The following is a 15,680-nucleotide window of genomic DNA, read 5'->3' as shown; positions in this document are numbered from 1 at the left end:
GAATGACTACTAGCCCTAGCTTTTAATCCTGAAATAATAATTCTGTTTAACTCAACACTAGGAACCTAGAGATAGGAAATTGAGGGTTATGACATATAAATTAACGTTCCAACATCGCTTCCGCAGTTATTCAATCTGGCTAAGAGATTAATAGGGTTATAACTTAGGAAAGGGTTTTGAGTCAAGAGATTGATCAAAACCACTTAGTTAATTTGTCGTAAAGAATGAATAGCAATCGAGAGTAAAGAGAGGTAAACTAGTCATATAGAGCAATAGCGGATTCACCGGCTTAATCATTTGTTTTCTATATAACTTCCAACCATTTTTATTTACTTGCAATTTATTATTTTAACACTTAATCCAACTGCCTAGGGCAACCCTATAAATTTAATACATCCTTTATTTTAACGCTTTTGCCGAGTAGAAATTGAAACAGTCCTTGTGGATACGAACTTATAAATTTTATTACTTCGATATATTTTTGGTACACTTGCCAGATTTTTATCAGGTATCACTGTGTCCTATATATAGCTAATATGATAGGTATATATGGAACTCTATAAAACCCCGGGCATCGCACGGGTTAGAGTTAGTACAATAAGATTCTTTCTCACTGAGCAGTTGTTAACATTTTCCGATTTAACAAAAATATATCATAATTATCATTGGATTCAATGTTGACTCCGTTGACTTTTGGCAACTTTCACGATCACGTGATTAGTAGATGTTGCACGGCTTCATCCACGGTGAGGTTGAATAATCTTCTTCAAATATCTACCTCTATCTTATACTAGCGAAAGGACGGGCACTCACGTGCCCGTCTTTCCGCTCTTTTTGCTGAGCTAAAATTTGAAAATTATGAACTATGTTTTTTTTTTTTATGAAATTTTGATTTTGATTAAAACTAAAAATATAAATGTTTGTTGCTTTCTAGTTATAACAAACCAAGTTAAACATAATTATTTATTTCAATAACACCAACAACAATCTTTTTTTTTTTTAATAAACTAAGCGAATTATTAAAGGAAAAACTAACAGCCCCTCAAGCACAAGGCTTGCTAGAGGTAATTGTTAAAAGTTTAAGTACAATAAAGTCAGGCTACCAACAGCCAAAGAAACAAAAAACAAAATTACATTGCAGCTTGAAAACAACATAAAGGATTTTGCCTCCAAAAGGGATAGTCAAAGTCGAACATAATGTAGTTCGCTTTCAACCACCAGTAGGTTTGGAGTTTAACCTTTTCAAGAAGTCATGTAAGCTGATCAAAATGATTATTAAAAATTCTATTGTTACGGTTTTCCAGATAACAAATAAGACCGAAATCCAAATAATAGAGAAGTTGTCCTTGAATTTTTTGAGAACCCTCCAAGAGCACAAAACTGATTTGAAAGAGTATATAAGTCGCCATGAAGAACTGTATAGATACCAATCCAATGGGATATCAGAAGCCACAAACGACCGTAGTGATCAAACTTAAAAAATAAATGGTCTCTATCCTCTACTCAATACAAGTTATTTCATTGTTTTTAATAGGTAAACTTATTTTACACGATTATTTTTTTTGTTTGTTTGTTGTTATCATTCAACAATTGGTTGTATTTTACTCAAAATAATTTGAATGAGATGATAAAAGATCTCTTCCAACTTAATTAGAGGATCTGGATACGAATTCAACAACGTTAAATTATGTGTATTTAAATATTAATATATGTCCTATATTAATTTCTGCATCTAAATGATTTTTTACTTGAGGCTATGACTATACAATTATTTCTCTCTTCCACGGTTTCCTTTCCCGTGTTTATGACAAAAATGTAATAATTATAGATAATTAAAATTTTCAAAACTTATTTTATTTTAAAAAGCTTGTTACTTAATAATGATACTATACTAACTTGAAATAAAATTTTTGAATTTTTTTCTCAAAAAAAAAAAAATAGATGTGTATATTGTTGGAATATTTTATTATTTAATAATATTCAAATATCATTATGTGGGCAAATATCGTAATAATAATTATATTAGCTATTTATCAATTGTGAGCCTTAATTGATTAGTGATCAAATTAAGTAATAAGGCTATTAGATTTCTAATTAGATAATTAATTAAATATTTAATTAGTTGATATGGACTCAATGAGTGGATGTCCGGATGGCCCATTAACGGAATAATGGGAAACCCTAATGGTCATCCAATATAAAAGAGGCTATGGTCCCCAATATACCGTACACGACAAAACTCTCTCTTCTCCCCATCTGAAGAGAACTTGAGGCATAAAGGTACCGGTTGAGGAAGAACCAAATCAGCCGCCGCTAACCGTGTTGATGTTGATGTTTGTTTCAGATCACCTTCTCTTTGGTTATCATTCTTGATGAGAGGGCTGCTATGAAAGCTTTATCCAGGTATTACTAATACTCTAATTCTTAATATTCTTGATAAATCAAACATGTCGTAGATCCGATCATAATTCATGTTCAATGATCAATTTGCTTCCGCTATACTTTTATTTGTATTGAACATGTTTTATGAATTAAGACCTAAATTTCCAACAAGTGGTATCAGAGCAGATCTTCATGTTTTGATTTATCAAAATTGGTTAATTTTATTATGTGAATGGTATGAACCCTAAAACTTTGTTTTATCGGGATTCTTGTTTCTTCGACAATGGTCCAGTTTTACTTTTTCAATTGAAATTTATATGCGCATCAAGATGAATGAATTTGCGTTGATGTCTCAAATTTGATGTACGGTGCATAATATTATATAATTTAGAACCTTAACTTAATTTTGATGAATTGAAAGGAACCTAGTTTCAGTTGTAAATAATAATTTTCATTCATATTTGGTTTCTTTGTTTTTCGGCTCATATTTGCCATCAGTGATGATATTTTTATTTTGGTTGCACCGAATGATTTTTTGGTATTACATGTTTTTGCCATTCGCACTTTCAGCACAATTTTTTTTTTTTTTTTTGTGATTGCTGTGCACAATTTTTCTCTTAAAAATAAATAAATGATGAATATAGTCTCATGTAATTTGGCAATTCTTTATTTATGAATTTTCACTAGGTCTTCTCTAGAATTCATCATTGATGTTTACATGAATATCATGCATCCAGCCACCATGTTGCTATTATTTCCGAAAATTTTCATGGGTGGATTAAGTACTGTGTGCATAATTTTGAGTGTAAATTAGACCTATGGAAAATTTTAAATCTTGTCATGTTTATGATGAATCCAGCCACCATGTTTCGACGTTATTGGCTTGTATTTTTATTTTTTTTTGTTATTGAATGAAATAAAAGGGAATTAAATTTGAAACAAATCCAGAAAACCTTCTCGGCATTTTTTGTTTTTTGATTTTTGTTTTGTTTTATGGATATATATGGTTCCATATCCATTTCAAATCAAATATGTGAATTTGAAAGATACTTCATATAATCAGATTCCCTTTATTCGGTTTAGAAAACATACAAGTATATTGGATTCATGTCAAATATAAATTTTGGAAATCTTTAAACAAATCTTACGGTTTGACTTATTTATAAAGATTTTTTTATTTGTTATATCTATTAGGTCTTTGATATATCAAATACAAATATATTGTTAATAAATAAGTATTTGGATTTGATTTGTTTTAAAAAAAAAAAATTATTTGAGATGGTTTTTAAATATCATTATCTTATTTCACAGCTTAATTTTTTATTTGAACTTGGTTTTGATTCACAAAGATTCTGTACATAAAGTTTATTTTGAGAAGTAGGCAAATAAAGAGTTAAAATATATTTGTGATATATATGTTGCCTTTTAATAATGAATCTCAAAATATTATGAACATTTTTTTTTTTTGTACATAAGGTAAGAACTTGGTTCTTCAAAGCTTGAGAAATAATAATTCTAGTTTTGTATGTTTATTTATAAACATAAAGTATATTTCCTTATTTAGGAAATAAATAATTCTAGTTTTGTATGTTTATTTATAAACATAAAGTATATTTCCTTATTTAGGAAATAATTGAGTCTAGAGTTATTCATTATTTTATTTAAAGAATCAATTGGTATATGTGAATCAATTGTGGCATGAATATTTTGGCATATAAGATTCAATTTTCTTTTGACTTAAAATTGAATATTTGGTTTATAGCATGATTGTGACGCTTGAGTTTATTGTTATTAAGTTTTCTATAATAATATTTTGTCTTATCATGCATTTTGAATTTTCATGCTATGTTTGTTGTTGTTTTTATGCAATATATGTAAATGTATTGTCATACACACATTGGTGTGATTTGTGACTTGCATCTTCTTTCAAATTCGTGAGTTTGTCTTCATACTTAAGTATTGTCATACACACATTGGTGTGATTTGTGACTTTCATCTTCTTTCAAATTCGTGAATTTGTCTTCACACTTAAGGGTTTCCGAGTGACCTCATGATTACTTAGCAACATAAAGAACTAATTTGGCCTACATTATGTCAGTAGTGCCTTGTAAATTTAAGACCATTCCCATTTATTTTACTGTGAAATGTCTAGTAATTGCGGTTGTTTTGGTTGAAACAACATGTTGCCAAAGTAACCTCTGTTGCGTAGATTTGATTCAACTGAACTTACAAAAGGCGTAGTATGAAATTATCCATGTGAGTTGTCGTCGGCCCCAAGGAAGGCACAACTTGACCGGATAGTTACATACATATGATAGTAAATGTGTGGTGATTATAAAGTAATTTTCCATGTGAATAATAGGATACCCGAAAGTGACTATTATTTGACAGGATGTATCACCCCATTTAATATATATTAAAATTGTCTAGTAAAATTAGTTGAGTCAATTGAAACAATAATGTTGCCCAAGTAACCTCTGTTGTGTAAATTGATTTCAATTAAGCTTACAAAAGATGTAGTGTAAAATTATTCATGCGAGTTGTTGTTTGGCCCCAAGGAAGGCGCAACTTGGCCGGATAATTGTGCACTTGCGAGGGTAAATATGTGGTGATTATAACGTAATTATCCATGTGGGTAATAGGATGCCCAAAGGTGACTATTATTTGACAGGACTTATCACCAATGTTTGATCATTGCATTGAGAGTACCGCTTGCAATTAATTCTTAGCAATCCAAAGATTGTGTTTTAATGGTGCGTTTGGTATCTTGTTAAGGTCTTTTATTTACAAATAAAGAAGCACGTTTCTTTAATATTTTACTGACATGTGTGATGATGTTGTGTTGGTGTAAACTTATTTAAATATTTAAGAGTTTACATTCACATATATTATGATAAACATATGACAATTATAAGAATTTATTCTTTGTCAAAGTAAATTGTCCTTGTTTGATCATTGCTGTAAAATACCACCAGCAATTGATATTATTGTTTAAAGACTTGATATTGATGGTGCACTAGGCATTTTGGTGAGTACTTTAGCTATTCTTGTTCTCTTTAAACTAATATAGTTTATGTATCTGCTAATTTGAGTTAAATTCTAATATAGGATTTAAAGAACATTAACATTGTTCTTGGATCTAGACCTTAAATAAGGTTGGTGAAACTCACATTCTCTCACAAATTCAGCAACTAATGTGAGAATTAAGTTTGACAGTGAGTATACACCAAATCTCATAGGTCACGTGAGATCATAAAGAAAAAAAAAATATCATATGTATTAGAGGTGTTATTTAAGATGACAAATTTTTTGTCATATTTTCTTTGCTTAAAGTGCTTTTAAAGCAATATAGAGAAAGACAAGCTCTCATTGGAGAATGGGTATTTCATTAAGGTTATTATGCAAAGAAAATGTTAGGAGCACATTATGTAAACATTTAATCTTGCTAAGACGCTAAAATTTTGACTATCATATGACTTGTTCGAAAATTCAGTAATTTCGACTATCATATGACTTGTCTGAGAATTCAGTATTTAATATTCTCTTTGCACAATTAAGTTTATAACTATTTCAGTTAGAAATGATCATTGAAATGATCAATTCATAAAGTGTGCAAATAAGAAAAAAAAATGAAGCAAGAGAAAATAATATAGTGCTCATTCAGAAAAATACCTCAAAAGACAAGGGCAAATAAAGAAAGGTAGTCTTGACTGATTTATGTCCAATGATGTTGAAAGATATATCAATTTAGAATGGACATAGTCGATAAAGATTATTTTATTCATCTTTGAACTATTTTTAGATTGTCGTTACTAGCTTATTTTTGTATTTAAAAGACAATTTGGTGAATCATTATTTGAATTAAATTTTGTTTTAATTTCTCTTTGAATAAATCAAGATATTTTGAGTTTTATTTTCAAATGATGATTCGATGTGTCTTTTAAGTTCAATTATTAGAGTCGATTCAGTTATGATTGTGACATTCTATATTGTTTAAGGTTTTGAATACTATAAATTTTTCGTCCCACAAATTAAGGAAATTTTGAGACATAAATTGTTAAGTTTTCTTGAGGATATTGAGTTTGGGGGAGAGATATGGTAATAGAACAAAATTAAATGAGGAAGAATTAGTTCTAAATTAATTCATATAGTTACTATTATTATTATAGTATATTTGGATCCTCATGGGGACATTATTGTTCTTCCTCTCAATCAAGTTAAGAAACTATTTCATATAGATCAAACTCAACACCCTCAAGAACTAGGGATTCTAGTGTTATTAAGAATTGACTGAAAAGAGAAATTCTATTTAGTTTAATTGAATGACTCTATTAGGACAGTCATGATACTAGTTTGCTTACTATAATTTTGGAGCTGCACAAGATGGATTTCAATATAGTGTTTCTTAATGGTAACATTAATGATACAATATGGTGCAACTGAATCAAACTTTTGTGTCAATTGATACAAAATAGATGGTTTGCAAAGTCATGAAATCCACTTATAAGTTAAGAAATTTGTCTCTTTAGTGTTACCACAAATTCTCATAAAGTAATTGTCTCATTTGGTTTTGAGATAACATTATGGAGAATTGTGGTTTTATTAAGCTCAGTGGGAGTAAATTTATAGTTCAAGTTTAATGTGTCAATTATATTTTGTTTAGTCAACATTGATATATTAGTTATGTGAAACCAAGAATATCTCTAATGAAAGTTTAGCGATGAAAGATCTTGGGGGCACTTCTTTTGTATTAAGTTTTAGATACTTAGAGATTATTCTCAAAGTATCCTTCAGATGTCACAAAAGGTTTATATCAATAAAGTTGAAAATAAATTGACATAATAAATTATAGGTGACAATCACTGAGAGAGACTTTCAGTCTCAAATATTGCTGATAAGTGCCAGGAAGTAGTACTTTTAATGTTTATTTATGGCACGTTTGTTACTTGTTTCACAAGTTATCCAGGGAAAAGCCGAGAGAAAAGTGAATTTTGACCTATTACGCTTTAGTCATCTTACTCTACCATTTGTGCAGGAATTGAGTGTCCAAACATCAAGCAAGTGCAAAAACAACAAATTTGGGCAAAGGCCAACTCGCCATGGCGAGCCAAAGGCGAGCTAAATGGCGAGGACTTCCAGAGAGCACCAGGCCACTTCGCCACTGAGATGGCCATGGCGAGAAATTTCGCCAGGCGAAGATCTGGCGAGGCAAAAGGCGAAGAAAGGCGGTTTGATCTGATTTTTGGTGACGTGGCAGAATCCCATTGGTGAAGAAAACTGAGCTCGCCATGGCGAGCAATATTCTGCCAGGCGAAATGTGACTTTTGCAGATTTGTATAAAAGCTCATTTTCTCTCATTTCTATTTATTAAGTTAGTTCTTATCTTAGTTTTTCTCATAGTTTTCATAGGTAGATATTTCTTAGGGAGAAATAAGGTAGATCATATAGAGTGAGAGTGATTTTGGAAGTTGGATCTTTATTTCTTTGTTGAGACATCACAAGTGTAATGAATCCTTCCTTTTCAATCCATCCTTGCAAGGCTTCCATGATGATGTGTAGCTAAATACCCTTTGTTGGGATGTGAGGTACTTGATCTTGCTAAACATGTAATCCTTTTGATCTTGCAATATATGATTCTAGCAATTTATATTCAATATTGTTGTTATTCTTGTGTTAATGCTTTCAATAAGATTCAAGATGATTTGGACACAAACTCTTGAATCTAGAGCTAGAGTAGCAATATATCTTAGGTTAACTTCTTTGACAACTTTGTTAATCTTGTGATAATCACCATAATCAAGAGTTTAATACTTTCGGATGCTTAATCAGGCTGGACACGGTCGATTAAGTTATCCGATCGACTTTGTTATCGTTTAAGGGATTTGGACACGAATGTTTAAACGATAACTTAGAAATAATAATATCACTTTGGACACGAAGGGTAGTTTAGAATTGATTGTGATAATGTTGTTTACAAAGCTAGAATTCGTATGGATCATTAGGTTACGTGTGACGCTTGGTTAAGGAACGCTACTCCTAACAAGTTTCAATCCTTATTTATCTCAACTTTTACTTTTTGCAAATTAGTTTAGCTAGTTACATTTCAATTCAAACAAACAAGTACTCTTAATACTTGGAATGATAATTGATGTTAAACTGTCCTTGATAACGCACTATTCCCTGTGGAGACGATATTAAAATACTTACTTTGTTTGATGCAAGATTACTTCATCAAAATGGCGCCGTTGCCGGGGAATGGTGTTTAGTTATCATAGATAGAACGATTGATTTATCGTTTTAAGCATTTGTATATAATCCGTAAATATTTTTTCTTTATTTGATAGTTGTTTGTACTAACCGCATTTTGATGAAGTAATCTTGCATCAAACAAAGTAAGTATTTTAATATCGTCTCCACAGGGAATAGTGCGTTATCAAGGACAGTTTAACATCAATTATCATTCCAAGTATTAAGAGTACTTGTTTGTTTGAATTGAAATGTAACTAGCTAAACTAATTTGCAAAAAGTAAAAGTTGAGATAAATAAGGATTGAAACTTGTTAGGAGTAGCGTTCCTTAACCAAGCGTCACACGTAACCTAATGATCCATACGAATTCTAGCTTTGTAAACAACATTATCACAATCAATTCTAAACTACCCTTCGTGTCCAAAGTGATATAATTATTTCTAAGTTATCGTTTAAACATTCGTGTCCAAATCCCTTAAACGATAACAAAGTCGATCGGATAACTTAATCGACCGTGTCCAGCCTGATTAAGCATCCGAAAACATTAAACTCTTGATTATGGTGATTATCACAAGATTAACAAAGTTGTCAAAGAAGTTAACCTAAGATATATTGCTACTCTAGCTCTAGATTCAAGAGTTTGTGTCCAAATCATCTTGAATCTTATTGAAAGCATTAACACAAGAATAACAACAATATTGAATATAAATTGCTAGAATCATATATTGCAAGATCAAAAGGATTACATGTTTAGCAAGATCAAGTACCTTACATCCCAACAAAGGGTATTTAGCTACACATCATCATGGAAGCCTTGCAAGGATGGATTGAAAAGGAAGGATTCATTACACTTGTGATGTCTCAACAAAGAAATAAAGATCCAACTTCCAAAATCACTCTCACTCTATATGATCTACCTTATTTCTCCCTAAGAAATATCTACCTATGAAAACTATGAGAAAAACTAAGATAAGAACTAACTTAATAAATAGAAATGAGAGAAAATGAGCTTTTATACAAATCTGCAAAAGTCACATTTCGCCATGGCGAGCTCAATTTTCTTCACCAATGGGATTCTGCCACGTCACCAAAAATCAGATCAAACCGCCTTTCTTCGCCTTTTGCCTCGCCAGATCTTCGCCTGGCGAAATTTCTCGCCATGGCCATCTCAGTGGCGAAGTGGCCTGGTGCTCTCTGGAAGTCCTCGCCATTTAGCTCGCCATGGCGAGCTGGCCTTTGCCCAAATTTGTTGTTTTTGCACTTGCTTGATGTTTGGACACTCAATTCCTGCACAAATGGGTAGAGTAAGATGACTAAAGCGTAATAGGTCAAAATTCACTTTTCTCTCGGCTTTTCCCTGGATAACTTGTGAAACAAGTAACAAACGTGCCATAAATAAACATTAAAAGTACTACTTCCTGGCACTTATCAATTGCCCATTAGAAAATTTATAAATTCTGAAAATTAAGTATTTTCCTACGCTTTGTCTATAGGATTTTTATGTATGATCTTATTTATATGCATTTGGAAATAGCATATATAATCAGATTGTTTGGCAGATACTTGAGCAATTCAAAGTTTGAATTGTTGAAAAGCAACCTTAAGGATTATTAAAGAGAACAAGAGAGCTTATGCTCACATCAGAGATCTGACAATTTGGAGATCATTTTTGTGTCAGACTCTGACTTTTGGATGTCAGTATATGACATACATCCTAACTCAAGAAATGACTGTAAGTATTTATGTCACTTGGTTGCATATCGTTAAAGGCATCGAAAGACCACTCAAGTTATATAGTGACATAATTCAGTCGTATAGTTATTTGATAACAAAGTTTATAAGGTTCATTACCTTATAGATTATTGTTGTTGAATGATAGAACAAGTAGAGACAAAACTTTATGCTAGCTGATCCGCTATTCAAAGACATGACACATAAGGTCTTTCATATGGTTGTTGTCATTAAGGATGTCTTGGATTAGTGGGAGTCTCTTTTACTTTATGTTCTATACTTTTGTTTTGGTATTGATACAGACTTTATGTTATGATTTTCTGCAGAAATAAAGTACATGAGGTTATATTTATTATAACCATTTCTGTATCATTTTGTGCTAATATTGAATTTGCAAACTTCAGTTTTGATCTCACTAAAGTTTTCAGTTGGATCAGTTGGAAATAGGCATGATTTAGAGATCACATTACATGAAATTTCCATGCCACTCATCCATATCGATCTATGTCATCAGGTGCATTGGTATGGTGGTCGTCGGGGTTCCGTCACGTTATACGTCAGTGACGACAGCCGCGGTGGTCCCATTATTAATGTATGAGGTGGACCAGATTGTAAGGTTGAAATCTAAAGATAAATAGCATTTAGTTGCGCGCCTAAAGAATTCTGATATAATTATTAAGATATGTAGCCCAAGTGGGAGATTGTTGGAATATTTTATTATTTAATAATATTCAAATATCATTATGTGGGCAAATATCGTAATAATAATTATATTAGCTATTTATCAATTGTGAGCCTTAATTGATTAGTGATCAAATTAAGTAATAAGGCTATTAGATTTCTAATTAGATAATTAATTAAATATTTAATTAGTTGATATGGACTCAATGAGTGGATGTCCGGATGGCCCATTAACGGAATAATGGGAAACCCTAATGGCCATCCAATATAAAAGAGGCTATGGTCCCCAATATACCGTACACGGCAAAACTCTCTCTTCTCCCCATCTGAAGAGAATTGAGGCATAAAGGTACCGGTTGAGGAAGAACCAAATCAGCCGCCGCTAACCGTGTTGATGTTGATGTTTGTTTCAGATCACCTTCTCTTTGGTTATCATTCTTGATGAGAGGGCTGCTATGAAAGCTTTATCCAGGTATTACTAATACTCTAATTCTTAATATTCTTGATAAATCAAACATGTCGTAGATCCGATCATAATTCATGTTCAATGATCAATTTGCTTCCGCTATACTTTTATTTGTATTGAACATGTTTTATGAATTAAGACCTAAATTTCCAACATATATAATTCTTGAAAAGTTGCTAGCTATCCTTTTATTCTTACCCCAAAAATAAAAAGATAAATCCATCTTAAGACACATATTATAGCCTCACATATATCAATTATTGTGTGTATCGCACATGTGATATTTGCCAAAACATTATCCTCAAGACTACATACATTATTACTAATATATAAACGACAAGAAATGGTACCGACATTATACAAGTCCCTCCGGCCTATATAATAATCATACAAGTATCACTCCCACTCTCACAGAAAAACAAATTAAAATGGACCAAAAGCCACATGTTGTATTAGTACCATTTCCAGCACAAGGTCATGTGAACCCTTTCATGCAACTAGCCAAACTCCTACGTTGTAATGGTTTCCACATAACCTTTGTGAACACTGAATTCAACCACAAACGTTTGGTAAAGTCTCTTGGAGCTGACTTTGTTAAGGGTCTACCTGATTTTCAATTTGAGACCATACCTGATGGTTTACCAGAATCAGATAAAGATGCAACACAGGATGTTCTAACGTTGTGGGATGCAACTAGAAAATTTTTTTATGCTCCTTTCAAAGAGCTCGTGATTAAGCTCAACACTTCATCACCTCATATTCCAGTTACTTGTATAATTGCTGATGGCAATTATGACTTTGCTGGAAGAGTGGCTAAGGATTTGGGCATTCGAGAGATCCAACTTTGGACTGCTTCTACTTGTGGGTTTGTGGGATATTTGCAATTCGAGGAGCTTGTCAAAAGAGGAATTCTTCCATTCAAAGGTAAATTAAACCGATTTTTTTTTCTCTATGTTTCGTAACAAGTTTTTTTTTTTTATTAAATATAATGTTTTAAAATTATCCTATTTATAATATATTTTTTTTAGGCAAAAGAGAAACTATATTAAATAAAAAGAAAGAAATACAAAGATTGAGGGACATGATACCTGACCCAGGAAAACTCAAACGAGAATACAACGTATCGTGGTTTTGCAGACGTTAAATTTTGCAACTTCAATTAATTCGTGATGAAATTAGTATATGATCCACTGATGACTATTATAATTAAAAAAAATAACTTTTTAGATATATTAAATAACATATATTTATAATATATAATATAGATCAGATATATCAATTATTTAATAAATTTAAAAAATAATCTTTTTTGTTTATAACATTGATTGTAAGAAGTATTGTGCAGCAGATTCATACTCAACGTACAATCTTCAATGCTATGTCATTTTATAATTCAATTATGTTAAATTTACTTAAAATTTTAAAAAAAAATTCTTCTAAAGAGTATTGGTATCTAACTAATCTCAAAAGTACCTAAGAATGTTCCAAAAATAATTTATTTATATTTTCTTTCACTTATAATCTAATGAGATGAAGTACTTAAATAACATGAAAAAAATTCACACCCTTATTAGTAAATGGTGAGCTAATAAATGGGATAGACACTGGAACTAGCCAAATGAGTCAACAAGTAGTTCAAATCTTCCTTAAAAAAAAAGTAGTTCAAATCGGATTCTTTGTGGTCAATGTTTTTATACATTCATAAAATTCATGGTCATTGAGTCGCACGGTCGAAAATTCAATACATATTTTTATTTATATTTTAATAAAAAAATGTTGAATTTAAAATATAATTTGTCTAATCTTGATTCAACAATTTCAATTATTGTTTTCTTTTGTCTTAACCCCTTTCGGTTTGTAGAAGAATGTGGTTTTGTTATTCCATAATTCTACATAAAATAAGTAAAATTTAATAAATAATTTTTCATTTAAAAATCGAACTCTATTCTTCTAAATAATTATTTTTTATTGGAGATCAATATCATTTAAAGATAGTAACTTAATTAACAATCACAATTATATTAAGAAAAATGATAACAATTGTATATCCAATATATTAAAACATGAAAAAACAACTTTTTCTACATAAATTTTATCAATTGTTTTCAATTTTAAATCTTTAGTAAGTGTCCGTGTCCTAGAGACATAACACTTGACGGATGCCAATCATGGACCCTAGACATAGTTGTCACTTGCCAAGGTACCAACAAAAATGTAGTGGCCACAGAACATGTCTTCTAAATCCAAGAAGTAGCTAAACTAAACTATTGCTCACATACTTCTCCATCGGATGAATCATAACGTTGCTTCATATAAGTATTTTATTAAACAAATAAAAATGACATTAGCACAGAGGCATATTCTAATCATATCTAATCATATTCTTTTTTTTTTTGACAAAATATCTAATCATATTCTAATCGTTAATGCGATATGTGCACTATTTACGTAATATATTCTAATCATTTTTTTCACTGTAATATGAAGATAAATGATTGATATATTAGATGTTGTTAGATTTATTTCGATAAATATTTTTAAAATATTAAATTTTTAATGCGATATGAATATTTAGGTATCTACCTTTATTTCTTTATTTTAGTATACTTTAATTAGTTCATAGAAAAAATATATATTCTATTTTTGGCGCTTGATAGGATAAGTTTTTAAATCCGTTCGTATAACCTAGTTTCTTTTGTTAGAGCCAATTTGTGGTAGTGTACATTTTCTTATTAAAACAACAAAATATACAATTTATTAATATTGAATTTAATTTGCATACACCGTCAGCGTGGATAGTTTTTAAACTGTAAATTAATTATAATTGTCAAATTATTAAAAATGTTTGATTTTTTATCATAATCACTTCTAAATTCACACACATGATCGATTGTAGACATCGTTTCGCTTATAAAAAACTATTATTTCATAATCATATTTTGAAACTTGAGTAACTTACTTTTGTAAAATTATTAGATGAAAATTTTATTGCGGATGGCACTTTGGAAACAAGTTTAGATTGGATCTCGGGAATGAAAGATATTAGACTAAAAGACCTTCCAAGCTTCATAAGAATCACAGATCTTAATGATGTAATGTTTAATTTCCAAGGTTCTAAAGCACAAAATTGTTTAAGATCATCAATGATTATAATCAACGCATTTGAAGAATTGGAAGGTGAAGCACTTGACACCCTTAGGGCCAAAAACCCAAACATATATGACATTGGTCCACTTCACATGCTTGGTAGGCACTTTCCTGAGATGGAACATGGTTTTACGGCAAGTGGTTCGAGTTTATGGAAATCTGACATAGAATGCATAACATGGTTGAATAGATGGAAACCTTGCTCAGTCCTATATGTTAATTATGGAAGTGTAACTGTTATGACTGATCACCACTTGAAAGAATTTGCATGGGGAATAGCAAATAGTAAGTTACCGTTTTTATGGATAATGAGGCCAGATGTAGTAATGGGTGAAGAAACTTCATCTTTGCCACAAGATTTTCTAGATGAAGTTAAGGATAGAGGATACATAACTAGTTGGTGCATGCAAGACCAAGTTCTTGATCATCCATCAGTTGGAGGGTTCCTGACTCATTGTGGTTGGAATTCTACACTTGAAACTATTTCAGCAGGTGTGCCTACTATTTGTTGGCCTTTCTTTGGTGAGCAACAAACAAATTGTAGGTATTTATGCAACACTTGGAAAATAGGGATGGAAATTAACCATGATGTTAAAAGGGAAGAGATAACCAAACTTGTGATGGAAATGATGGAAGGAGAAAAAGGAAAAGAGATGAGACAAAACTGCTTGGAGTGGAAGAAGAAAGCTACAGATGCTACTAATGTTGGAGGATCATCATACAATAATTTCTATAATTTAATTAAAGAGCTTCTTCATCACAATGCTATTTCAGTTATATTATAATCAGTCTAATATGAAATGTGTATTGTTCTATTACTTTTAGTAAAAATAATTCTTACTTGATCACCATCAATCATTGTCATGTTGACTATTTTGAATTTGGTGTCATCTTGCATTAGTGCAAAGTGAGTTTGTGCCTTTTTTTCTTCATAATTTTCAACTGTATGGACAGGAAAATATTGTGGTTCTTGTTGACAAGGACGATTGTTACTAATGTTGCTTCATTTATCTTTGATTATGTTCC

At 31.0% G+C, this 15,680-nt stretch overlaps 1 protein-coding gene across 1 annotated transcript; it reads left to right on the top strand.

Annotated features, from left to right (window-relative positions):
• Positions 1 to 11,917: 11,917 nt before the first annotated feature.
• On the top strand, positions 11,918 to 15,664 carry LOC146940477 (linamarin synthase 1-like). Its single transcript, XM_085754172.1, has 2 exons — positions 11,918 to 12,431; positions 14,484 to 15,664. The coding sequence occupies exons 1-2, from the start codon at positions 11,936 to 11,938 to the stop codon at positions 15,437 to 15,439; spliced, it is 1,452 nt and encodes a 483-aa protein (XP_085610298.1). The 5' UTR covers positions 11,918 to 11,935; the 3' UTR covers positions 15,440 to 15,664.
• Positions 15,665 to 15,680: the final 16 nt, after the last annotated feature.

The sequence above is a fragment of the Medicago sativa genome, chromosome 3 (genome assembly GCF_051527215.1).
Source record: "Medicago sativa cultivar Bolivia chromosome 3, Bolivia_mono, whole genome shotgun sequence".
NCBI classification, from domain to species: Eukaryota; Viridiplantae; Streptophyta; class Magnoliopsida; order Fabales; family Fabaceae; genus Medicago; species Medicago sativa.
This window is presented reverse-complemented; position numbering and strand designations above follow the sequence as displayed.